At 45.0% G+C, this 24,733-nt stretch overlaps 1 protein-coding gene across 1 annotated transcript in view; it reads right to left on the bottom strand.

The window, feature by feature from the left end:
• The window catches only part of LOC126281742 (myogenesis-regulating glycosidase), a 667,424-nt gene that overhangs the window by 88,722 nt on the left and 553,969 nt on the right, over positions 1–24,733 (bottom strand). Inside the window, exons 4-5 of the mRNA XM_049980929.1 lie at positions 8,372–8,525; positions 4,039–4,176 (exon numbers count right to left, since the gene is read on the bottom strand). Of these exons, the coding sequence (XP_049836886.1) occupies positions 4,039–4,176; positions 8,372–8,525 (292 nt within the window). The remainder of the gene's footprint in view (positions 1–4,038; positions 4,177–8,371; positions 8,526–24,733) is intronic.

Genomic DNA, 24,733 nt, shown 5'->3' with positions numbered 1-24,733 from the left:
CACAGATCCCATGGAAGGCCAACTCAAGTGTACCCCATAGCACAATTCTGCCCTCAGCGGACTGCAGCCATTCGCCTGGATGAGAGCGTTTAAGGACCTAACCATCGACCTGATGTAACAAGAAATGGATGAAACCTAAGTGATGCTGCGCCCACTGCAGTCATAACTGACGATGTCGTTGGGTTAACACAGTAACACGTAGTAGTGGTCGTGAGATGTAAAGCTCCAGCCTTTGAACAGTGTGCTCCCAAAAAAAGTGTGCCTGCACCAGCATTGTACCCTGTCGTCAGATCTGCCACAGATCGCTACCTGTCCTGGATTAGTCGTTATTTCACCATCCTTCAATCACTTTCCACAAGTGCTCACGACAGTAGCACGCCAACAGGCAACCGGCTTCACCGTTTTAGAGATTCTCTTTCCCAGCCACAGCGCCACAACAATGAGCCCTTCGTCAAAACCGTTTATATAAGTGGATTTCCGCATTTGCAGCTCGTATCTTCTCTATAATGACTGCCCATTCGTCTCTATTCCACTTAAATTCCAGCACCAGGAGGCAGTCAACTTCGCGAAGGGCAGTGGTCATAGTTTTTGGCCTATCAGTGTACACTCCTGGAAATTGAAATAAGAACACCGTGAATTCATTGTCCCAGGAAGGGGAAACTTTATTGACACATTCCTGGGGTCGGATACATCACATGATCACACTGACAGAACCACAGGCACATAGACACAGGCAACAGAGCATGCACAATGTCGGCACTAGTACAGTGTATATCCACCTTTCGCAGCAATGCAGGCTGCTATTCTCCCATGGAGACGATCGTAGAGATGCTGGATGTAGTCCTGTGGAACGGCTTGCCATGCCATTTCCACCTGGCGCCCTCAGTTGGACCAGCGTTCGTGCTGGACGTGCAGACCGCGTGAGACGACGCTTCATCCAGTCCCAAACATGCTGAATGGGGGACAGATCCGGAGATCTTGCTGGCCAGGGTAGTTGACTTACACCTTCTAGAGCACGTTGGATGGCACGGGATACGTGCGGACGTGCATTCTCCTGTTGGAACAGCAAGTTCCCTTGCCGGTCTAGGAATGGTAGAACGATGGGTTCGATGACGGTTTGGATGTACCGTGCACTATTCAGTGTCCCATCGACGATCACCAGAGGTGTACGGCCAGTGTAGGAGATCGCTCCCCACACCATGATGCTGGGTGTTGGCCCTGTGTGCCTCGGTCGTATGCAGTCCTGATTGTGGCGCTCACCTGCACGGCTCCAAACACGCATATGACCATCATTGACACCAAGGCAGAAGCGACTCCCATCGCTGAAGACGACACGTCTCCATTCGTCCCTCCATTCACGCCTGTCGCGACACCATTGGAGGCGGGCTGCACGATGTTGGGGCGTGAGCGGAAGACGGCCTAACGGTGTGCAGGACCGTAGCACAGCTTCATGGAGACGGTTGCGAATGGTCCCGCCGATACCCCAGGAGCAACAGTGTCCCTAATTTGCTGGGAAGTGGCGGTGCGGTCCCCTACGGCACTGCGTAGGATCCTACGGTCTTGGCGTGCATCCGTGCGTCGCTGCGGTCCGGTCCCAGGTCGACGGGCACGTGCACCTTCCGCCGACCACTGGCGACAACATCGACGTACTGTGGAGACCTCACGCCCCACGTGTTGAGCAATTCGGCGGTACGTCCACCCGGCCTCCCGCATGCCCACTATACGCCCTCGCTCAAAGTCCGTCAACTGCACATACGGTTCACGTCCACGCTGTCGCGGCATGCTACCAGTGTTAAAGACTGCGATGGAGCTCCGTATGCCACGGCAAACTGGCTGACACTGACGGCGGCGGTGCACAAATGCTGCGCAGCTAGCGCCATTCGACGGCCAACACCGCGGTTCCTGGTGTGTCCGCTGTGCCGTGCGTGTGATCATTGCTTGTACAGCCCTCTCGCAGTGTCCGGAGCAAGTATGGTGGGTCTGACACACCGGTGTCAATGTGTTCTTTTTTCCATTTCCAGGAGTGTATATATAGCAGGTGATCAAAAAGTCAGTACAAATTTGAAAACTGAATAAATCACGGAATAAAGTAGATAGAGAGGTACAAATTGACACACATGCTTGGAATAACATGGGGTTTTATCTGAACCAATAAAGTACGAAAGTTCAAAAAAATGTCCGACAGATGGCGCTTCATCTGATCAGAATAGCAATAATTAACATAACAAAGCAAGACAAAGCAAAGATGATGTTCTTTACAGGAAATGTTCAATATGTCCACCATCATTCCTTAACAATAGCTGTAGTCGTGAACAGCACTGTAAAGCATGTCCAGAGTTATGGTGAGGCATTGGCGTCGGATGTTCTCTTTCAGCATCCCTAGAGATGTCGGTCGATCACGATACACTTGCGACTTCAGGTAACCCCAGTTACCGAACGGACTGAGGTCTGGGGACCTGGGAGGCCAAGCATGATGAAAGTGGCGGCTGAGCACACGATCATCACCAAACGACGCGCGCAAGAGATCTTTCACGCGTCTAGCAATATTGGGTGGAGCATCATCCTGCATAAACATTGTACGTTCCAGCAGGTGTTTATCAGCCAGGCTGGGGATGATGCGATTCTGTACCATATCGGCGTACCTCTCACCCGTCACGGTAGCAGTCACTGACGTTTTGCTGTCCAGCGCCATCTGTCGGATATTTTGTGAACTTTTTTTTGTTCTAATAAAAGCCCTTGTCATTCTATGCATGTGTGTCAATTTTTACCTCTCTATCTACATTATTCCGCGGTTTATTAAGTTTTCAAATTTATACTGACTTTTTGATCACCTGGTATATTAAAAGCTTTTTTAAACTTTTTGTGTATATTTTTCTTTGAATGTATTTAATTTTTGGAGTTCAAAATCGAAATCTTTCTTGTTTCATTTTTTTAATGCGAATATTTTAATGTAATACACTAAATTTAGCTGAATACTTAATTATTCATTTCATTTAACTAATATTGATTGATTATTCTAAATCTTGTATTTCTCAAAATCTGTAGCTACCTATGGTCTTAGGGGGGGGGGATATTAGAGAGGATGGTCGCAAACAGTGTGAAAAACTTGTAAGGGTTGTTGTAGGGTAGGTTGTGCTGACAAATAATTGTGCTCGCAAATTCTAGCGGCTCGCCAGGTTCCGTTAGTGTCAGTTGTTCTCACAGGTTAGATGATGGCGGAGGAGACTGCCCAGCTTCTGGCTCGGACCCAATCCTTACTACAGTCCCATATCCAGTTCTCGTACCTCTTCCTTTTTCCGTTTTTAAAAAACCGATTGAAGAACACGTTGGCAACGCCGTCTCTGGCGGGCCGCTTGAATTTCCGCGCGGACGGCCCGATTGGCTAACTTCAAAGCTAATTAACTCGGAACTGGAACAACGTATCGAATTTTGTTCTTCATAGTTTTTTCTCAAGACAACCTATCTTGCAACACCCTTAGAAGATTTTCAGACTGTTTTTGACCACCCCGTATAATCAACTATTTATATTAATGCAATTAAATATTTTATATTATTTATGTATGTTACCTAAGGCAAGAAATTCGGTAAGATTGCTTTCGGGGGAAGTATGCTCTATTAGTACTACAAATACCAGAGTACTTTAGCTGCCGTGGGAAACACGCCTGACGCTAATTCTGATAATGAACATCAGTTTGAATGCAATGAAAGTTTAATCATTCAGCACTTATGTGTTGAACATGTTCAAAAATTTTGGTAAACAACGGACTGATGCTTCATGGTGAAACAGTTTCCATTTCCGCCAGTACACTGTAAGAGTATTACTAGTGGTTCACGGTCTCTTTCTAGCCGTCAAATGAATGTCACGTACATGGTGAGTAAATAAGCTCATCATAAAGATAGTGCAGCTGAACTCAAATGGTGTTTAACGAATGTTATTTTTTCTTATTCATTATCTCAAACTCCCTCACTAATATAATATGTGCTCAATACATAGTGCATATTTTACGTACAATATGATGCAGTTTAAACTGGACTTACCTGGAGAACGTGCTTGTCGTACATTACATATGCGAAACCGACCAGGAAAACGATGCACAGGAACAAGAAACTGACGAACGCCTTCAGTTTGTACTCGCGTGGCGGCTTCCTCTTCTTTAGGTAGGCGGGGAACGACAGCTGTAAATAAATGCCCAGCTCTGGAATATCACCTGCACAAGGCTGTTTAAGTTAGTGAAACATCTTGGATCATGCAATTCCTGTAATTAAGTTTATGGAATACAGTTCATTTGACAATATCAGGTTATAAAAAGAAGCAGCAAAATAAAAAATAACCAAGACTCACGAATACTATATCGTCAACTGCACGAAATACATGTTCCCATTAGACTGTGTTCTTATAAATTTTATAGCGGTTGGTAGCTCACAGTGCATTGTTGTGGGTCCAAGAAATCATGGATATCAAGAGCACTGCATCAGGGAAAGAAATCTGTTCAAAATGGACAGTGGGCACGATAATAACAGATCTGCAAATCATGCCATATTACAAACGGTGTTGTTCTTCACTGATAAGAATTATCAAAATTAATGCAGATTGCACGTTCCGTCGCGAATTAATAGCTCTGAAAATAAAAGAAATACAATAGTTAAATGGAAAGTTGAGAAGCCTGTCACGGGACAAGATGAACTACACTACTGGCCACTAAAATTGCCACACCACGAAGAAGACGTGCTACAGACGCGCAATTTAACCGACAGGAAGAAGATGCTGTGATATGCAAATGATTCGCTTTTCAGAGCATTCACACAAGGTTGGCACCGGTGGCGACACCTACAACGTGCTTACATGAGGAAAGTTTCCAACCGATTTCTAATACACAAACAGCAGTTGACCGGCGTTGCCTGGCGAAACGTTGTTGTGATGCCTCGTGTAAGGAGGAGAAATGCATACCATAATGTTTCCGACTTTGATAAAGATCGAATTGTAGCCTGTAGCGATTGCGGTTTATCTTATCGCTACATTGCTGCTCGCGTTGGTCGAGATCCAATGACTGTTAGCAGAATATGGAATCGGTGGGTTCAGGAGGGTAATACGGAACGCCGAGCTGAATCCGAATGGCCTCGTATCACTTGCAGTCTATATGACAGGCATCTTATCCGCATGGCTGTAGCGGATCGTGCAACCACGTCTGGATCCCTGAGTCAACAGATGGGGACGTTTGCAAGACAACAACCATCTGCACGAACAGTTCGATGACGTTTGCAGCAGCGTGGACTATCAGCTCGGCGACCATGGCCGCGGTTACCCTTGACGCTGCGTCACAGACAGGAGCGCCTCCGATGGTGTACTCAACAACGAACGTGGGTGCACGAATGGCAAAACGTCGTTTTTTTCGGATGAATCGAGAATCTGTTTACACTATCATGATGGTCGCATCCGCGTTTGGCGACATCGCGGTGAACGCACATTGTAAGCGTGTATTCGTCATCGCCATACTGGCGTATCACCCGACGTGATGGTATGGGGTGCCATTGCTTACACGTCTCGGTCACCATTCGTTCACACTGACGGCACTATGAACAGTGAACTTTACATTTCAGATGTGTTATGAGCCGTCGCTCTACCCTTCATTCGATCCCTGTGAAACCCTACATTTCAACAGAATAATGCACGACCGCATGTTGCAGGTCCTGTACGGGCCTTTCTGAATACAGAAAATGTTCGACTGCTGCCCTGGTCAGCACATTCTCCAGATCTCTCACCAATTGAAAACGTCTGGTCAATGGTGGCTGAGCAACTGGCTCATCACAATACGCCAGTCACTACTCTTGATGAACTGTGGTATCGTGTTGAAGCTGCATGGGTAACTATATCTGTACACGCCATCCAAGCTCTCTTTGACTCAATGCCCAGGCGTATCAAGGCCGTTATTACGGCCAGGGGTGGTTTTTCTGGGTACTGATTTCTCAGGATCTATGCACCCAAATTGTGATGAAAATGTAATTACATGTCAGTTTTTGTATATTTGTTCAATGAATACCCGTTTATCATCTGCATTTCTTCTTGATGTAGCAATCTTAATGGCCAGTAGTGTAATATACAGCATAGTAGAAATTACAGGGTGTTTCAAAAATGACCGGTATATTTGAAACGGCAATAAAAACTAAACGAGCAGAGATAGAAATACACCGTTTGTTGTAATATGCTTGGGACAACAGTACATTTTCAGGTGGACAAACTTTCGAAATTACAGTAGTTACAATTTTCAACAACAGATGGCGCTGCAAGTGATGTGAAAGATATAGAAGACAACGCAGTCTGTGGGTGCGCCATTCTGTACGTCGTCTTTCTCCTGTAAGCGTGTGCTGTTCAAAACATGCAAGTGGACAACATGGTTTATTCCCTAGAACAGAGGATTTTTCTGGTGTTGGAATTCCACCGCCTAGAACACAGTGTTGTTGCAACAAGACGAAGTTTTCAACGGAGGTTTAATGTAACCAAAGGACCGAAAAGCGATACAATAAAGGATCTGTTTGAAAAATTTCAACGGACTGGGAACGTGACGGATGAACGTGCTGGAAAGGTAGGGCGACCGCGTACGGCAACCACAGAGGGCAACGCGCAGCTAGTACAGCAGGTGATCCAACAGCGGCCTCGGGTTTCCGTTCGCCGTGTTGCTGCTGCGGTCCAAATGACGCCAACGTCCATCTATCGTCTCTTGCGCCAGAGTTTACACCTCTATCCGTACAAAATTCAAACGCGGCAACCCCTCAGCGCCGCTACCATTGCTGCAGGAGGGACATTCGCTAACGATATAGTGGACAGGATTGATGACGGAGATATGCATGTGGGCAGCATTTGGTTTATTGACGAAGCTTATTTTTACCTGGACGGCTTCGTCAATAAACAGAACTGGCGCATATGTTGAACCGAAAAGCCCCATGTTGCAGTCCCATCGTCCCTTCATCCTCAAAAAGTACTGGTCTGGGCCGCCATTTATTCCAAAGGAATCATTGGCCCATTTTTCAGATCCGCATCACGCTATCTGGACATTCTTCGTGAATTTGTGGCGGTACAAACTGCCTTAGACGACACTGCGAACACCTCGTGGTTTATGCAAGATGGTGCCCGGCCACATCGCAAGGCCGACGTCTTTAATTTCCTGAATGCATATTTCGATGATCGTGTGATTGCTTTGGGCTATCCGAAACATACAGGAGGCGACGTGGATTGGCCTCCCTATTCGCCAGACATGAACCCCTGTGACTTCTTTCTGTGGAGGCACTTGAAAGACCAGGTGTACCGCCAGAATCCAGAAACAATTGAACAGCTCAAGCAGTACATCTCATCTGCATGTGAAGCCATTCCGCCAGACACGTTGTCAAAGGTTTCGGGTAATTTCATTCAGAGACTACGCCATATTATTGCTACGCATGGTGGATATGTGGAAAATATCGTACTATAGAGTTTCCCAGACCGCAGTGCCATCTCTTGTTGACAATTGTAACTACTGTAATTTCGAAAGTTTGTCTGCCTGAAAATGTACTGTTGTCCCAAGCATATTGCAACAAACGGCGTATTTCTATCGCTGCTCGTTTAGTTTGTATTGCCTTTTCAAATATACCGGTCATTTTTGAAACACCCTGTATATACAGTATAGTAGAAAGAATACATGATTAAATTTATAGATGAATTTGTGTGTACATGCTGCGAAGTTTAGTACACAGAGCTGCCACTTCTGGAAACAACAACATTCCTAACAGAGTCGGATAACAAGTCGAAGTGATATTGGATATTGGGTGTATGGTCACCCTTCATTAATCGTGGTGGCTGGCGAGTGGTGTGCAGTCTCTTAGCAACATCCACCCGTTTTGAAAGAGTGAGAGATCTATGGAAACTCCCGGCAAGATCAACTGGTGAACACCTTCTGTGTCGAGGTAGGTTAAGACGGCGCAGATAACATGCGGTTCTTGTTGAAATACCTTGAAAACCGAGCACAGAGACTGGCCTTGGCATGTTTGAAATGTACAAGTCCACTGTTAAAAGTGTCAGCTATGCTAGCCAGAGCTGATCGAGTTATGAAACCAATAGCACCCTATACTATCACCATTTTAGGTGCTAGGACCATATGGCGATGATGAATAGAATCTGGTAACGTCCATTCCACTCGGAGCCTCCATACATCTACACGTCCATCGTGATGCTGTATGCACGATCGAGCATCGTCTGAAAATACGACGTGATGGCACTGCTGTGCCCACTGTCGCTGTTTGTCGTAGCGCTCTGACCAGCGACTCGGAACACCACCAAGTTAAGAGCATCTCCTGGCGCCTTGACCCAGGAGTCTGCGATCTGCGACAGCGACGAACTTACCGCGATCTTCTCCTTGAGCAGGCTAGCAATACTCGTGTTGCTTGTGATGGAGTTTCCCGGCGACAGCTCCGGCACATCCAGGTAGTCGATGTCGTCGACTCGGACGTCCGAGGGCGGCGCCGCAGACTTCCGTCGCACGCGTCGAACCGGCGACCTGTACGTGACAAACGGACACAGTTAAATTAACAGCGAGTCCAGTCCCCAGAGGGACAAGGATGTAACAGTAACTGGACAGGCGCAATGTTTTCGGGACTGGTCTCTAGTGTATGACCTGCTCGCTTTGAACCGAAACAGGTCACTTTGGATGGTAGCTGGCGTTTTCGTCAGTTGTTTCCAAAAGACTAAATGGATACTGCCCTAACATCTCTGAGTGTGTCTTTTCGGTCCTAGACTAAAATTCGAAGGGCACAGACAAACTGCTTTGTAGTCCATCTGAATAAAGATTGCGTTGAAAGCATCCAACACCATTACGCGAGGGAAAAAGAATATCGACTTTCTTCCAACAACTCTCATCTACGTACCTGATTAACTCCTTAAACACAGCCAGCGCATGAACACTACAGACTTCTTCGTTTGGGTCAAGATACGGCGGTCCCAACAGCTCAAGCAGTACTCAAAGCCGCACGACACTCTGGTATGATGTCTCGTTTATAGACGCATGGTACTTGCCAGATTTGTATCACTTTCAGTTCAAGCAGCTTTATAGGGTTATCTGTAGATATTTAATGCTGTGTGATAGATCTCACAGGTTTTTCATCAAGGGTTCAGTCGAATATTATACACTCCTGGAAATTGAAATAAGAACACCATGAATTCATTGTCCCAGGAAGGGGTAACTTTATTGACACATTCCTGGGGTCAGATACATCACATGATCACACTGTCAGAACCACAGGCACATAGACACAGGCAACAGAACATGCACAATGTCGGCACTAGTACAGTGTATATCCACCTTTCGCAGCAATGCAGGCTGCTATTCTCCCATGGAGACGATCGTAGAGATGCTGGATGTAGTCCTGTGGAACGGATTGCCATGCCATTTCCACCTGGCGCCTCAGTTGGACCAGCGTTCGTGCTGGACGTGCAGACCGCGTGAGACGACGCTTCATCCAGTCCCAAACATGCTCAATGGGGGACAGATCCGGAGATCTTGCTGGCCAGGGTAGTTGACTTACACCTTCTAGAGCACGTTGGGTGGCACGGGATACATGCGGACGTGTATTGTCCTGTTGGAACAGCAAGTTCCCTTGCCGGTCTAGGAATGGTAGAACGATGGGTTCGATGACGGTTTGGATGTACCGTGCACTATTCAGTGTCCCTCGACGATCACCAGAGGTGTACGGCCAGTGTAGGAGATCGCTCCCCACACCATGATGACGGGTGTTGGCCCTGTGTGCCTCGGTCGTATGCAGTCCTGATTGTGGCGCTCACCTGCACGGCGCCAAACACGCATACGACCATCATTGGCACCAAGGCAGAAGCGACTCTTTATCGCTGAAGACGACACGTCTCCATTCGTCCCTCCAATCACGCCTGTCGCGACACCACTGGAGGCGGGCTGCACGATGTTGGGGCGTGAGCGGAAGACGGCCTAACGATGTGCGGGACCGTAGCCCAGCTTCATGGAGACGGTTCCGAATGGTCCTCGCCGATACCCCAGGAGCAACAGTGTTCCTAATTTGCTGGGAAGTGGCGATGCGGTCCCCTACGGCACTGCGTAGTATCCTACGATCTTGGCGTGCATCCGTGCGTCGCTGCGGTCCGGTCTCAGATCGACGGGCACGTGCACCTTCCGCCGACCACTGGCGACAACATCGATGTACTGTGAAGACCTCACGCCCCACGTGTTGAGCAATTCGGCGGTATGTCCACCCGGCCTCCCGCATGCCCACTATACGCCCTCGCTCAAAGTCCGTCAAGTGCACATACGGTTCACGTCCACGCTGTCGCGGCATGCTACCAGTGTTAAAGACTGCGATGGAGCTCCGTATGCCACGGCAAACTGGCTGACACTGACGGCGGCGGTGCACAAATGCTGCGCAGCTAGCGCCATTCGACGGCCAACACCGCGGTTCCTGGTGTGTTCGCTGTGCCGTGCGTGTGATCATTGCTTGTACAGCCCTCTCGCAGTGTCCGGAGCAAGTATGGTGGGTCTGACACACGGGTGTCAATGTGTTCTTTTTTCCATTTCCAGGAGTGTAGTACTTTTTCCTCTCTTATCAACGCACATTAACTGGCTTTTATATGAATTTTAGTTACAGTGTATCATGCGATTCTTTTTTTCTAAACCATTCCGAATTGCGCAAAGTTAAACAGCGAGTTTTAGCGGGCTTAAATTCAGCTCATCCTCTTGCCATAAGGACGGGAAACTGCTGCAGCAGAAAAGGTGACAAAAATCAGCTGTGGCTAAACGGCACAGGGACGCTGAATCGTCAGAAACTGCCACATCAAAAACATGAAAGTGTAACCACACTGTATGCTGTCTTTAAAACGAACTTTTTGCTGTTAAGTTGCCCCCCTCCCCCCCCCCCCCCCCCCAAGTGGACATCCGTGGAAGAGAGATCCAGGATAGAATTGCTATTGTCCGAATATTCCTTTGATAGCAATGGAAATTCAAGAATATATGATTAATGTAAGACTGGCGCTGCTAACAGGGAGGTGAACGTAATTTTCGTGAAGCAGGAATAAAATATGCGAATTTTCAAGCTACAGCTGGGGAAACGTGTGATACACCTATAGAAAAGAAGTGATGCAGGATGCCGCAAAAACAGCAGCACATCCGAAAACGATAAAAAACAGAAGTCACCAGGATATAGTATTGTCGTCAAGCGCTGTCTACAAATAAACCTGTTGTCTCAACATTGGCCTTGAAAGTCTTTCTCTAAAGAACATTGCTGTCTACAGACGAAAAATACATTATCGTCTTCATCAAACTTCGGAGTTATCCTTTCAGATGTCCTATAAAGAGATCAAATACTTCTGAAATATTGAGAAATCCCATTTTTAATGGAACAATAATCCGTGAGGTAACACATGCACAGGTGTCCATTGCCAATTTAATTGGTGACAGCAGAGTTTAAGAAGGAACGCGGGTGCATGGTGCATTCTGGGCAGAGAGAGAGAGAGAGAGAGAGAGAGAGAGAGAGAGAGAGAGAGAGAGAGAGAGAGAGCATACTTTGCAGTGTGGCCATTGTGTTCTCTATCTCTGTCCCACACCAAACGCTCCAAACGTTGCCTACCCTCGTAGCTGGTAATGTTGGGAAAAGGGCGACATTGACCCATCTCTTCCCCTGCTGATTCACCGTAGAAAAATTTACATTATCAGAAAAGTATCGCTCTCGCTTCCCTAAGTAATACATGTCATGTGATGTTTAAAGCTTCCTGGCGTACTGATTGTTCCATAAAATTCTACCGTGTTTTTATGGAACAATACATGTCATGTTAACTTTATTTCTGGCGTATTGAACACACCAGTGGCTAAGTACTTTCATTGTATTTAAACTAAGTGGAAATCAACACTATGTGCTGTACTAGCACTCCGAAGGGCACTGTACAATCTTACTCGGCCGAATGCCGCTATTGGATGGAGTGTCACTTGGTGTACTACCCCTATCACTGCGCTTCGTCCCACAATCCGCCTTGTCATGTGTACATCTGTTTGCACTGATGAGAACACAACCTGTCATGAACTCCACGAGACATTTATTTATCTTTTTATAGTCAAGTATTTCAGTAACAATAATGGTCCTTTACTACTCAGATTTACATTTATGTAAATAATCATGTCTTATCTATAGTGTGCATTTCCTTCTCCATTAAATAGAAATGCGAATTTACAATATTTGTCATATTACCATATTACTAGTTGAAGGAGATACCGATCTATGCAGCTTAGTCGGAACTTCACAACATGCTGCGCATAACAACTACCCTAGCCGTCTAAGAACTACCACATACGAGATGGTCAACCATTAACCGGATCAGGACCAACCATGCCATGTCAGCTGATGCACTTCGCAAGTACAACACAACTTCTTCCTCAAAGTGTGACAACGGCGCCAAAAGACAGATGAACGGTCACATCAAACGACACCGCAACCTGAGGATGTGGCACGTCCTAACACAGGATCTACATCTACATCTACATCCATACTCTGCAAGCCACCTGACGGTATGTGGCGGAGGGTACTTTGAGTGTCTCTATCGGTTCTCCCTTCTATTCCAGTCTCGTATTGTTCGTGGAAAGAAAAATTGTCGGTATGCCTCTGTGTGGGCTCTAATCTCTCTGATTTTATCCTCAATGTCTCTTCGCGATATATACGTAGGAGGGAGCAATATAATGCTTGACTCCTCGGTGAAGGTATGTTCCCGAAACTTCAACAAAAGCCCGTACCGAGCTACTGAGCGTCTCTCCTGCAGTCTTCCACTGGAGTTTATCATCTCCGTAACGCTTTAGCGATTACTAAATGATCCTGTAAGGAAGCGCGCTGCTCTACGTTGGATCTTCGCTATCTCTTCTATCAATCCTATTTGGTAGGGATCCCACACTGGTGAGCAATATTCAAGAAGTGGGCGAACCAGTGTACTGTAACGTACTTCCTTTGTTTTCGGATTGCATTTCCTTAGGATTCTTCCAATGAATCTCAGTCTGGCATCCGCTTACCGACAATCAACTTTACATGATCATTCCATTTTAAATCACTCCTAAAACCTACTCCCAGATAACTCACGGAATTAACTGCTTCCAGTTGCTGAACTGCTATATTGTAGCTAAACGATAAAGGATCTTTCTTTCTATGTATTCGCAGCACATTACACTTGTCTACATTGAGATTCAGTTAACACTCCCTGCACCATTCGTCAATTCGCTGCAGATCCTCCTACATTTCCGTACAATTTTCCATTGTTACAACCTCTCAATATACCACAGCTTCATCCGCAAAAAGCCTAAGTGAATTTCCAATGTTATCCACAAGGTCATTTATATAAATTGTGAATAGCAGCGGTCCTACGACACTCCCCTGCGGCACTCCTGAAATCACTCTTACTTCGGAAGACTTCTCTCCATTGAGAATGACATGCTGCGTTCTGTTATCTAGGAACTCTTCAGTACAATAACACAATTGGTCTGATAGCCCATATGCTCTTACTTTGTTCATTAAATGACTGTGGCGAACTGTATCGAACGCCTTGCGGAAGTCAAGGACATGGGGAAGACGGGGGATGCAGGACGGTCTGTAATTTCCATGCGGCTCAGAACAAATGCAGAAAGGCAGGCTTCCAGTGAAACCAAGAAGATTTCATGGATCAACACCAAACATTGTCACTGGGTATCTATGAGGGGCATGGCTTTTGGAAGTCGATAGGATGCTCGCAGCAGGTGGCTAAAGGATACTCAAGGGTATGATTGACACGATTCATTTGCAATCAGACTAAATAATACATTGAATGATAAATCTAAACTTTAGAAAAAGTTAAAAAAAGCTTATGGTTGCGCAAAAGAAGTCTGTGCCTGAGTTCGTGAGGTCAGAGCTAACAGAAATAGCAATTACTAGCAGCATCGTAAAGTACGAACTTTGAGAAACAGACTTGTCAGAACTTACCCGAGTCTGGCGATGAGCGACCCTGAGTTGGCGTCCCAACGATCTGATTGAGAACTTTGTCAGATTACAAAAATTTGGGTTTTTAAAGGATTGTGGTGGCGCACTATCTCTCCCTTCCTACAGTCGGACCACCGATGCAGTGGCACTTTACAGGCTTTGGCCCATATGACGAGAGGCTCTCCACCTCCTGGGCGCCTTTGGCCAACCACATTCACATTCCTCCCCTTTCTCCTACTCGGTAGGTAGAGATGTTTCTAGTCTGTATGTTAAAAAATTACTAGTTGGTAGCAAAAGAGTTCAGCTGGAAGCTAAACGTCTCTGTCCCTCCTACCATGGCTAGTAACAACAGTGTTTCACGTCACTTGGACCTGTCCTGACGCCTTTCGTGGTTGGTGACCGCTGTTGTAGTGCTCTAACCTTTGTAAACCCACTGACGTTGCGGATCTTATGCGCAAGCATCAAGATTGCTACCTCTGCTAAAACGTGCCTTTTTGTGACCATCTCCTACAGTGATGTCTTGTGACAGCGTCTAGGCAGTGAATGGAGTTACCAGTTAACTCTCTGAGATGAAACTTCTCCCATGGGACAGCTGCCCAGAGAGTCTGCAGTTCATAGACTCTAGCGCTACTGTTTATCTCCGGCAACTTAAATACTAGCACTTCACCTCTCTGCATTGTCTGTGATTTCCTTTCTTGGACTGTACTAGAGGATTTCCAAAGGGCTTTAGCTTAACAGTGTACAAGTCAATAAATCGTTATTATATTGCAGACATACGGGTAACACATAAATCCCAGTGAACCATGGACCTTGCCGTTGGTGGGGAGGCTTGCGATACATATAGCCGTACCGTAGGTGCAACCACAACGGAGGGGGGGTATCTCTTGAGTCTTGAGAGGCCAGACAAACGCGTGATTCCTGAAGAGGGGCAGCAGCCTTTTCAGTAGTTGCAAGGCCAACAGTCTGGATGATTGACTGATCTGGCCTTGTAATACTAACCAAAACGGCCTTGCTGTGCTGGTACTGTTGAAAGCAAGGGGAAACTACAGCCGTAATTTTTCCCGAGGGGCATGCAGCTTTACTGTATGGTTAACGATGATGGCGTTCTCTTGGGCAAAATATTCCGGAGGTAAAATAGTCCCCCATTCGGATCTACGGGTGGAGACAAGAGGACGTCGTTATAAGGAGAAAGAAAACTGGCGTTCTACGGATCGGAGCGTGGAATGTCAGATGCCTTAATCGGGCTGGTAGGTTAGAAAATTTAAAAAGGGAAATGGATAGGTTAAAGTTAGATATAGTGGGAATTAGTGAAGTTCGGTGGCAGGAGGAACAAGACTTTTGGTCAGGCGAATACTGGGTTATAAATACAAAGTCAAATAGGGGTAGTGCAGGAGTAGGTTTAATAATGAATAAAAAATAGGAGTGCGGGTAAGCTACTACAAACAGCATAGTGAACGCATTATTGTGGCCAAGATAGACACGAAGCCCACGCCTACTACAGTAGTAAAAGTTTATATGCCAACTAGCTCTGCAGATGATGAAGAAATTGAAGAAATGTATGATGAAATAAAAGAAATTATTCAGATAGTGAAGGGAGACGAAAATTTAATAGTCATGGGCGACTGGAATTCGGTAGTAGGAAAAGGGAGAGAAAGAAACGTAGAAGGTGAATATGGATTGGGGCTAAGAAATGAAAGAGGAAGCCGCCTGGTAGAATTTTGCACAGAGCATAACTTAATTAGCTAACACTTGGTTCAAGAATCATGAAAGAAGGTTGTATACATGGAAGAACCCTGGAGATACTAAAAGGTATAAGATAGATTATACAATGGTAAGACAGAGATTTAGGAACCAGGTATTATATTGTAAGACATTTCCAGGGACAGATGTGGACTCTGACCACAATCTATTGGTTATGAACTGTAGATTAAAACTGAAGAAACTGCAAAAAGGTAGGAATTTAAGGAGATGGGACCTGGATAAACTGAAATAACCAGAGGCTGTACAGAGGTTCAGGGAGAGCATAAGGGAACAATCGACAGGAATGGTGGAAAGAAATACAGTAGAAAATAATGGGTAGCTTTGAGGGATGAAGTAGTGATGGCAGCAGGGGATCAAGTAGGTAAAAAGACTAGGGCTAGTAGAAATCCTTGGGTAACAGAAGAAATATTGAATTTAATTGATGAAAGGAGAAAATATAAAAATGCAGGAAATGAGGCAGGAGAAAAGGAATACAAACGTCTAAAAAATGAGATCGACAGGAAGTGCAAAATGGCTAAGCTGGGATGGCTAGAGGATAAATGTAAGGATGTAGAGGCTTATCTCGCTAGGGGTAAGATAGATACTGCCTACAGGAAAATTAAAGAGACCTTTGGAGAAAAGAGAACCACTTGTATGAATATCAAGAGCTCAGATGGAAAACCAGTTCTAAGCCAAGAAGGGAAAGCAGAAAGGTGGAAGGAGTATATCGAGGGTCTTTATAAGGACGATGTACTCGAGGACAATATTAAGGAAAATGAAGATGAAATGGGAGATATGATACTGCGTGAAGAGTTTGACACAGCACTGAAAGACCTGAGTCAAAACAAGGCCCCGGGAGTACATAATATTCCATTAGAACTACTGACAGCCTTGAGAGAGCTAGTCCTGACAAAACTTTACCATCTGGTGAGCAAGATGTGTGAGACACGCGAAATTCCCTCAGACTTCAAGAAGAATATAATAATTCCAATCCCAAAGAAAGCAGGTGTTGACAGATGGGAAAATTACCGAACTATCAGTTTAATAAGTCACAGCTGCAAAATACTAACGCGAATTCTTCACAGACGAATGGAAAAACTAGTAGAAGCCGACCTCGGGGAAGATCAGTTTGGATTCCGTAGAAATGTTGGAAAATGTGAGGCAATACTGACTCTACAATATATCTTGGAAGCTAGAATAAGGAAATGCAAACCTACGTTTCTAGCATTTGTAGACTTCGAGAAAGCTTTTGACAATGTTGATTGGAATACTCTCTTTCAGATTCTGAAGGTGACAGGGGTAAAATACAGGGAACGAAAGGCCATTTACAATTTGTACAGAAACCAAATGGCAGTTATAAGAGTTGAGGGGCATGAAAGGGAAGCAGTGATTGGGAAGGGAGTGAGACAGGGTTGTAGCCTCTCCCCGATGTTATTCAATCTGTATATTGAGCAAGCAGTGAAGGAAACAAAAGAAAAATGCGGATTAGGTATCAAAATCCATGGGGAAGAAATAAAAACCTTGAGGTTCGCCGATGACATTGTAATTCTGTCAGAGACAGCAAAGGACTTGGAAGAGCAGTTGAACGGAATGGATAGCGTCTTGAAAGCAGGATATAAGCTGAACATCAACAAAAGCAAAACGAGGATAATGGAATGTTGTTGAATTAATTCGGGAGATGCTGAAGGTATTAGATTAGGAAATGAGACACTTAAAGTAGTAAAGGAGTTTTGCTATTTGGGGAACAAAATAAATGATGATGGTCGAAGTAGAGAGGATATAAAATATAGACTGGCAATGGGAAGGAAAGCGTTTCTGAAGAAGAGAAATTTGTTAACATCGAGTATAGATTTAAGTGTGAGGAAGTCGTTTCTGAAAGTATTTGTATGGAGTGTAGCCATGTATGGAAGTGAAACATGGACGATAAATAGTTTGGACAAGAAGAGAATAGAAGCTTTTGAAATGTAGTGCTACAGAAGAATGCTGAAGATTAGATGGGTAGATCACATAACTAATGAGGAGGAATTGAATAGAACTGGGGAGAAGAGGAGCTTGTGGCACAACTTGACTAGAAGAAGGGATCGGTTGGTAGGACATGTTCTGAGGCATCAAGGGATCGCCAATTTAGTATTGGAGGGCAGGGTGGAGTGTAAAAATCGTAGAGGGAGACCAAGAGATGAATACACCAAGCAGATTCAGAAGGATGTAGGTTGCAGTAGGTACTGGGAGATGAAGAAGCTTGCAGAGGATAGAGTAGCATGGAGAACTGCATCAGACGAGTCTCAGGACCGAAGACCACAACAACAACATAAATGAATTTCTGACATTGATACGAAGTATGATTGATTACATTAAAAATCCAGATGCCCATTTGTGAACTATGTGATTTTTTTCATCATATTAAATTGCAAATTTTGTTACATTTCTAAATTTTATGTTTGTGCTTCAGTGTACTACATCATTGCGGTGCCGTATTGTTAATTTACATGACATATTTTATATGTACCATACGATAAATAAATTAAAAAATATATAATGCTGTTACTTTATTTCTGTGATTATCAAGAAGCATCTGTAATTGCAGTTCTCCTATGGCTGTATTATAATTCATAGTTCAGTGCCCTTATCCCGTCACAAAGTAAGAATCATAGATTTTGGTCATTTTGAGTCTGTGTTCACTAATCTTGATTACCTTACTTGTCTGCTACTATTATATCTATTACAGGATGTACAACAGCAGCAACAACAAAAACAACAAGAAAAAAGTGCATGCAGAACAAAGTGGCTGACAGGCGCACAGTCGGGTAGGCAATCATGGGGAGAGGGCTAATGGTGGGCCTTGCGGACGCGCCGTCGACCCACTGTACGTGAAAAGCCAAACTGACACTTAAGCTCATATATTTGGAAATATTACGTGGAGCCTCTCCATACCCACACTGTCAAGTTGAACATCAAAACAGATTTACTGTCACCTCTGCTTTGGTTAATATCTAAAAGGAATTCCTCTGAAATTGCAACAAAAGCGGCGATTTAGTGTCGCCTGACTTGTTAATGATTTGAACATTCAGCGGAGCGTCATGAGTGACGAATTTTGAGTAAAACATACATTCGTCTTTTTTCCGTGTGAAAATTAGCCTATTTTGGCGAAATACAGTGGAATTTACACACTGACACCTCACTAACGTATTATTCAAAAGCATCTGCGACGGAATCCCGAAACATAGGGTAGTTAAATTTATTAAGTTTATTAAGGAAAATTAAGGTCAACAGATTATGAAAAATCACATCCTCGGTACAAAAATAAACGTGTATTGTCTTCACTTATTTTGTTCCAAAATCGCAGTACTTCATGTTTTACCACATATAGATGGCGCTTAAAAATTACATTATTTCATCGAAGAAGTCTGTAATTAGTTGAATAACACAGAGGATAGTGAATTTTCGCACCTTAACCATATGGAGAAACGCTCTCACCTTTGCGTGCTATCATTTACCAAACTCTCATTTCAATATTTCAAACATTTTATGAGGGATGAGAAATGTTACGGACATTTCAGTCTGGCTTTATATCACTGATGCCCGCGATCACTCATGAGTGTGCTCCATAAAATAAATTTTCTGAAGACTGGTGAGAGATGGGGCCCTCCACCCAAGTCTAACAATTTCAGTACGTTACATAAATTTCATACACAGTGACATATGTAACATGAGTAACGTAGAAATAAATATCCTCGGAATAGTGAAGCAATTTAAATCACTTAATAAAAGCAAGTCTTCTGGTCCAGACTGTAAACCAATTAGGTTCCTTTTGGAGTATGCTGATGCATTAGTTCCATACTTAACAATCATATACCGTTCGCTGGACGAAAGATACGCACCCAAAGACTCCAAAGTTGCACAGGTCACACCAATATTCAAGAAAGGTTGCAGGAGTAATCCACTAAATTACAGGCCCATATCGTTAACGTCAATTTTGGAACATATATTGTGTTTGAACATTAAGAATTACCTTGAAGAAGACAGTCTATTGAGACACAGCCAACATAGGTTTAAAAAACATCTTTCCTGTCAAACACAACTAGCTCTTTATTCACGTGAAGTGTTGAGTGCTATTGACAAAGGATTTCAGATCGATTCCGTATTTCTGGATTTCCGGAAGGCTTTTGACACTGTACCACACAAGCGGCTCGTAGTGAAATTGCTTGCATATGGAATATCGTCTCAGTTATGTGACTGGATTTGTGATTTCGTGTCAGAGAGGTCACAGTTCGTAGTAATTGACGGAAAGTCATCGAGTAAAACAGAAATGACTTCTGGCGTTCCCCAAGGTAGTGTTAAAGGCCCTTTGCTGTTCCTTATCTATATAAACGATTTGGGAGACAATCTGAGCAGCTCCCTTAGGATGTTTGCACATGACGCTGTCGTTTATCGACTAATAAAGTCATCAGAAGATCAAAACAAACTTCAAAACGATTTAGAAAAATATCTGAATGGTGCGAAAAGTGGCAGTTGACCCTAAATAACGAAAAGTGTGCGGTCATCCACATGTGTGCTGAAAGGAACTCGTTAAACTTCGGTTACGCAATAAATCAGTTTAATCTAAAAGCCGTAAATTCAACTAAATACTTAGGTATTACAATTACGAAAAAGTTAAATTGGAAGGAATACATAGAAAATGTTGTGGGGAAGGCTACACAAAGACATCGTTTTATTGGCAGGACGCTTAGAAAATGTAACAGACCTACCAAGGAGACTGCCTACACTAGGCTTGTCCATCCTCTTTAGAAATCTGCTGCGAGGTGTGGGCTCCTTACCAGATAGGACTGACGGAGTACATCGAAAAAGTTCAAAGTAAGGCAGCACGTTTTGTATTATAGCGAAATATGGGGGACAGTGTCACAGAAATAATACAGGATTTCGGCTGGAAATCATTAAAAATGCGAAAAGATTTTGTTGAGAGCGACCAACATAGGAAGAAACGATCACCACGATAAAATAAGGGAAATCAGAGCTCGTATGGAAAGATATAGGTGTTTATTCTTTCCGCACGCTATACGAGATTGGAATAGTAGAGAATTGTGAAGGTGGTTCGATGAACCCCTGCCAGGCACTTAAATGTGATTTGCAGAGTATCCATGTCGATGTAGATGGAGATGTAGATGATGTAAAAAGCACCAAATGCCAAATTATAAGAACACCTATTTTTCATGGCAAAATTTATCGAATTTCGTGCAGTGTCTTCCTTAAATACAAATGTCACAATTCCTAGAACTATTATCGAAGTGATGAGCACTTCGTCATGAAGTCGACATATGAAGTTATAAGTAATGGAAAAATAAATTTTTTTACCAAATAGTTCATGCAAAATAGTTTGAGAAAGATTGCAGGGTGTGCGGTTCGATTCTGTCAGCACACCGAGTCGCCAAGCGGTCAAAAGCGGGCAAATAATGGCGACCCTCCCTTCCGAAAAAACGAATGAACTCACCCATCACTTCCGACGAAAATTCGTCACTGCGCACGGGTCACTGGATCCTGCGCAGACTCTACCACTGCTACTACTACTACAGGGTGCAGCGCCGGAACTTCCTTACTTAAAAAAATCATAAAACAGAAACTGGCGCAGATATTAAATTACCTCTCTTTTTATAACGAATTAAGGATGGGTACGCCTTTTTCCAAACATGTTTTAGTATAACTGTGGCATTCTCACTGTATTTTGTATTAATTTCCTCCACTGTGTTTGTCTTGCGGCTACCAACCAAAATCAGCCTCAGCTCTAGATTAGTACGTCATGCCATCATTGTGCATTTTGCTAGTCCTGAGATGTGACGAGTTCGTTTTGCGTACAAAACACGTATTTTTGTGTATGTAGTTGAGCTAACAGTTTTCTCCTGTCCGTTTATAAATATTGCGTCCTGTTATTGTGCCGTGACTTGGACACACGTTTCACTGCACGAATTTACGACTCTCAGAACACGCGACCGCCTGTGCCACTTACTACGCTTCCGGCATCGATGGAGGGAGTGTAAAAGCACTCCCACCTCCGTACTCATCGAGAGAACTACGGCATATACTCGTATAGACATATATCACAGATAGAGTCCCGCATCTATATATCTACTTTTACAAGCTGCAGTATATCTGCTACTGCATTGATCACGTAATCATTAAACTGATATTCCGTAGGTAGTTCTGCTTACCTGTGAGTGACATCAGATGCCTTCCTTCTCTGCCCGTTTTACGTCAATGCTGCTGCATCATTGGTTATAATGTGTTGTACCAGCGGGCCAAGATAAGGTGCTGCCTTACTATCTACCATTAACCGAACTGGTTGCCTTACGCCTAACGCCTGACACCCAGCTTCTGGTGCCTGATGCCTGACACATGATGCATGACGCCTGACACCTGATTCAAACGCTTCAAAAGGCTCTGAGCGGTGTGAGACTTAACATCTGAGGTCATCAGTCCCCTAGAACTTATAACTACTTAAACCTAACCAACCTAAGGACATCACACACATCCATGCCCGAGGCAGGATTCGAACCAGCGACCGTAGCGGTCACGAGGTTCCAGACTGTAGCGCCTAGAGCCGCTCGGCCACTCCGGCCGACACACCTCATTCCTGATGCCTGACACCTAATGCCTGACACATGACGACCAACGTCCAACGCCTGACAGCCCTATGAGAAACGGACACATGGATATGCACAGTAGTGCAACTGAACTAGGAGTTTACAATCAGACTGTAAGTACATGCAAATTTAGAAGGAAGATCATGTGATCAGAAGTATTCAAATGGTTCTGAGCACTATGGGAATTAACAGCTGTGGTCATCAGTCCCCTAGAACTTAGAACTACTTAAACCTAACTAACCTAAGGACATCACACACATCCATGCCCGAGGCAGGATTCGAACCCGCGACCGTAGCCGTCACGCGGTTCCGGACTGAGCGCCTAGAACCGCGAGACCACCGCAGCCGGCCCAGAAGTATTGCCATCTTTCATCTTTAGAGGGTAAAAGGAGGCTTCTGTGGTAGTGGACTGTATTAATGCGTCTTCCTACAATGTGACAAACATTTCTCAGCTTTTAGGGAGGGAGAAAAGACCAAGTTGCGAACGCTCTGGTTTGTTGACATTACTGGAGAACATGGACAAGCTTGTTACTCAAAATGGTTCGAATGGCTCTGAGCACTATGGGACTTAACATCTGAGGTCATCAGTCACCTAGAACTACTTAAACCATGACATCTTGGGTTGTCGGGTGTTCTGCCGGATATCAGCGTCGTACTTGCACGATATTTCGGTCACGTAGCTCGTAACCTTCATCAGGTGTGACCTGAGACTGCTCCTCGTGTGTACCTGGTCCAGTATTTATGCCTATGGCCTTCCCCCTCCACCAACGGCTGCAGGCGCTTCCTCTGTGGTGCGCGCCCATTCCCTGCGACCTGCTGGAGCGTTGCTGCTCCGTTTTCCGTCCGCTGCCGTTCTAGGTGTTCCCTCTGCGGTCCGCGCCCACCAAACCCGCTCCTGGGGGTTTCATCTACGGTCTGGGGTACCAACCGTTCCGCCTGCGGTTCGCGCCCGCTCACCACGACCTGTTGGAGTGTTGCTGCTCCGTTTTTCGTCCGCTGCGGCTCTTGATGTTCCCTCTGCGGTCCGCGCCCACCAGTCCCACTTCTGGGTGTTCCATCTTCGGTCTGGTGCGCCTGGCAATCCGATAGGGCCTCGTTTTCCATCTCCATGTCTCTGGTTCTTCTGTTTGTGTACTGTTGCAGCTGGCCCCGTTGCTTCTCTAACAATTCCAGAGCCAGATCCCAGGCTCTGTTTAGCTGGTACCCTGTGTCACGGTTCATAAGATCGTCCGCCATTTTTATTTCTATCGATTCTCTTATAACACTGTCGACAAATCTGGATGTTTGTGCTAGAATCTTGGTATCCTCATACTTCATGGCATGATCTAGTTCTAGACAGTGTTCAGCTATGGCTGAATTAGTCACCTGTCTTAATCTAGTGTGTCTCTGACTTTCTTTGCACCTGATCTCCGCAGTTCTTGTCTGGCCAATGCAGGACATGCCACATTGACAAGGTATATCGTAAATCCCTTGTTTTCGTAACCCCAGGTCGTCTGACACTCCCCAGCAGTCCCCCGATCTTGTTGGATGGACAGAAAACACACTTGATATTGTGTTTACGGAGGATCCTACTGATTCTGGCAGAAATAGAGCCAGCATAGGGCAGATATGCCACCTTCTTTGCTTCATCTTGGTCTTCTTCAGGAACCTGTGGTATAGTGGCTGGTTGGAGTGCCCTCTCAATTTGTCTGTCCGTGTATCCGTTCTTGGAGAATTTTGGTCTGACAGGGCACGTGCTCTGTGGACCAAAGTCTTCAGAACCCCATTCTTCTGTGCAGGGTGCTGACAGCTGCTGGCCTGCAGATATAAATCACCCTGAGAAGGTACATTACAAGAGGTGCTTGAAGTGGTCTCCCCACCAGTATATTCGGTGCAACAAGGCGCTGCACGTTCGTGAATGGCAGTATGTTAGGCGTTTGTCACGGTCAGTGTGAACTGCAAACTAGTAGATATATAGGCCTGCTTTCTTGGCATCTCTGTGAGACATGCTACACGACAGTCCAGATTCCTGCGATCAACGGCGATGAAACTTCATGACTGAAGCGAAGAATCATGTTTTTACCGTACCCGCACTTTACTCCGATAACTGCGAGCCTGGGACTGCGGTCCACTACGTTTTGTGATTTTCGCCCCAATATTACCTCGCTGCCACCGTGGACTAATGTATGCTCAGCTTCATCCGTCTAGGCAGCATGCCCCAAACGTTCAAAGGGGGTCTTCCTAAGCGCATGTGAATCCTTTTGCTCCGAAACTTGCTCTAAGATGTCCATATGAGACAACGGTTTCCGTCACCTTTAACAAGGAGCTGGTTGTGAGCGGAGTGACTGTGTACGACCTATTGTTGTCCAGTACTGAACTGACTAGTGACGTGTTGCACTTTAGGCTCT

The sequence above is a fragment of the Schistocerca gregaria genome, chromosome 7, assembly GCF_023897955.1.
Source record: "Schistocerca gregaria isolate iqSchGreg1 chromosome 7, iqSchGreg1.2, whole genome shotgun sequence".
NCBI lineage: Eukaryota > Metazoa > Arthropoda > Insecta > Orthoptera > Acrididae > Schistocerca > Schistocerca gregaria.
This window is presented reverse-complemented; position numbering and strand designations above follow the sequence as displayed.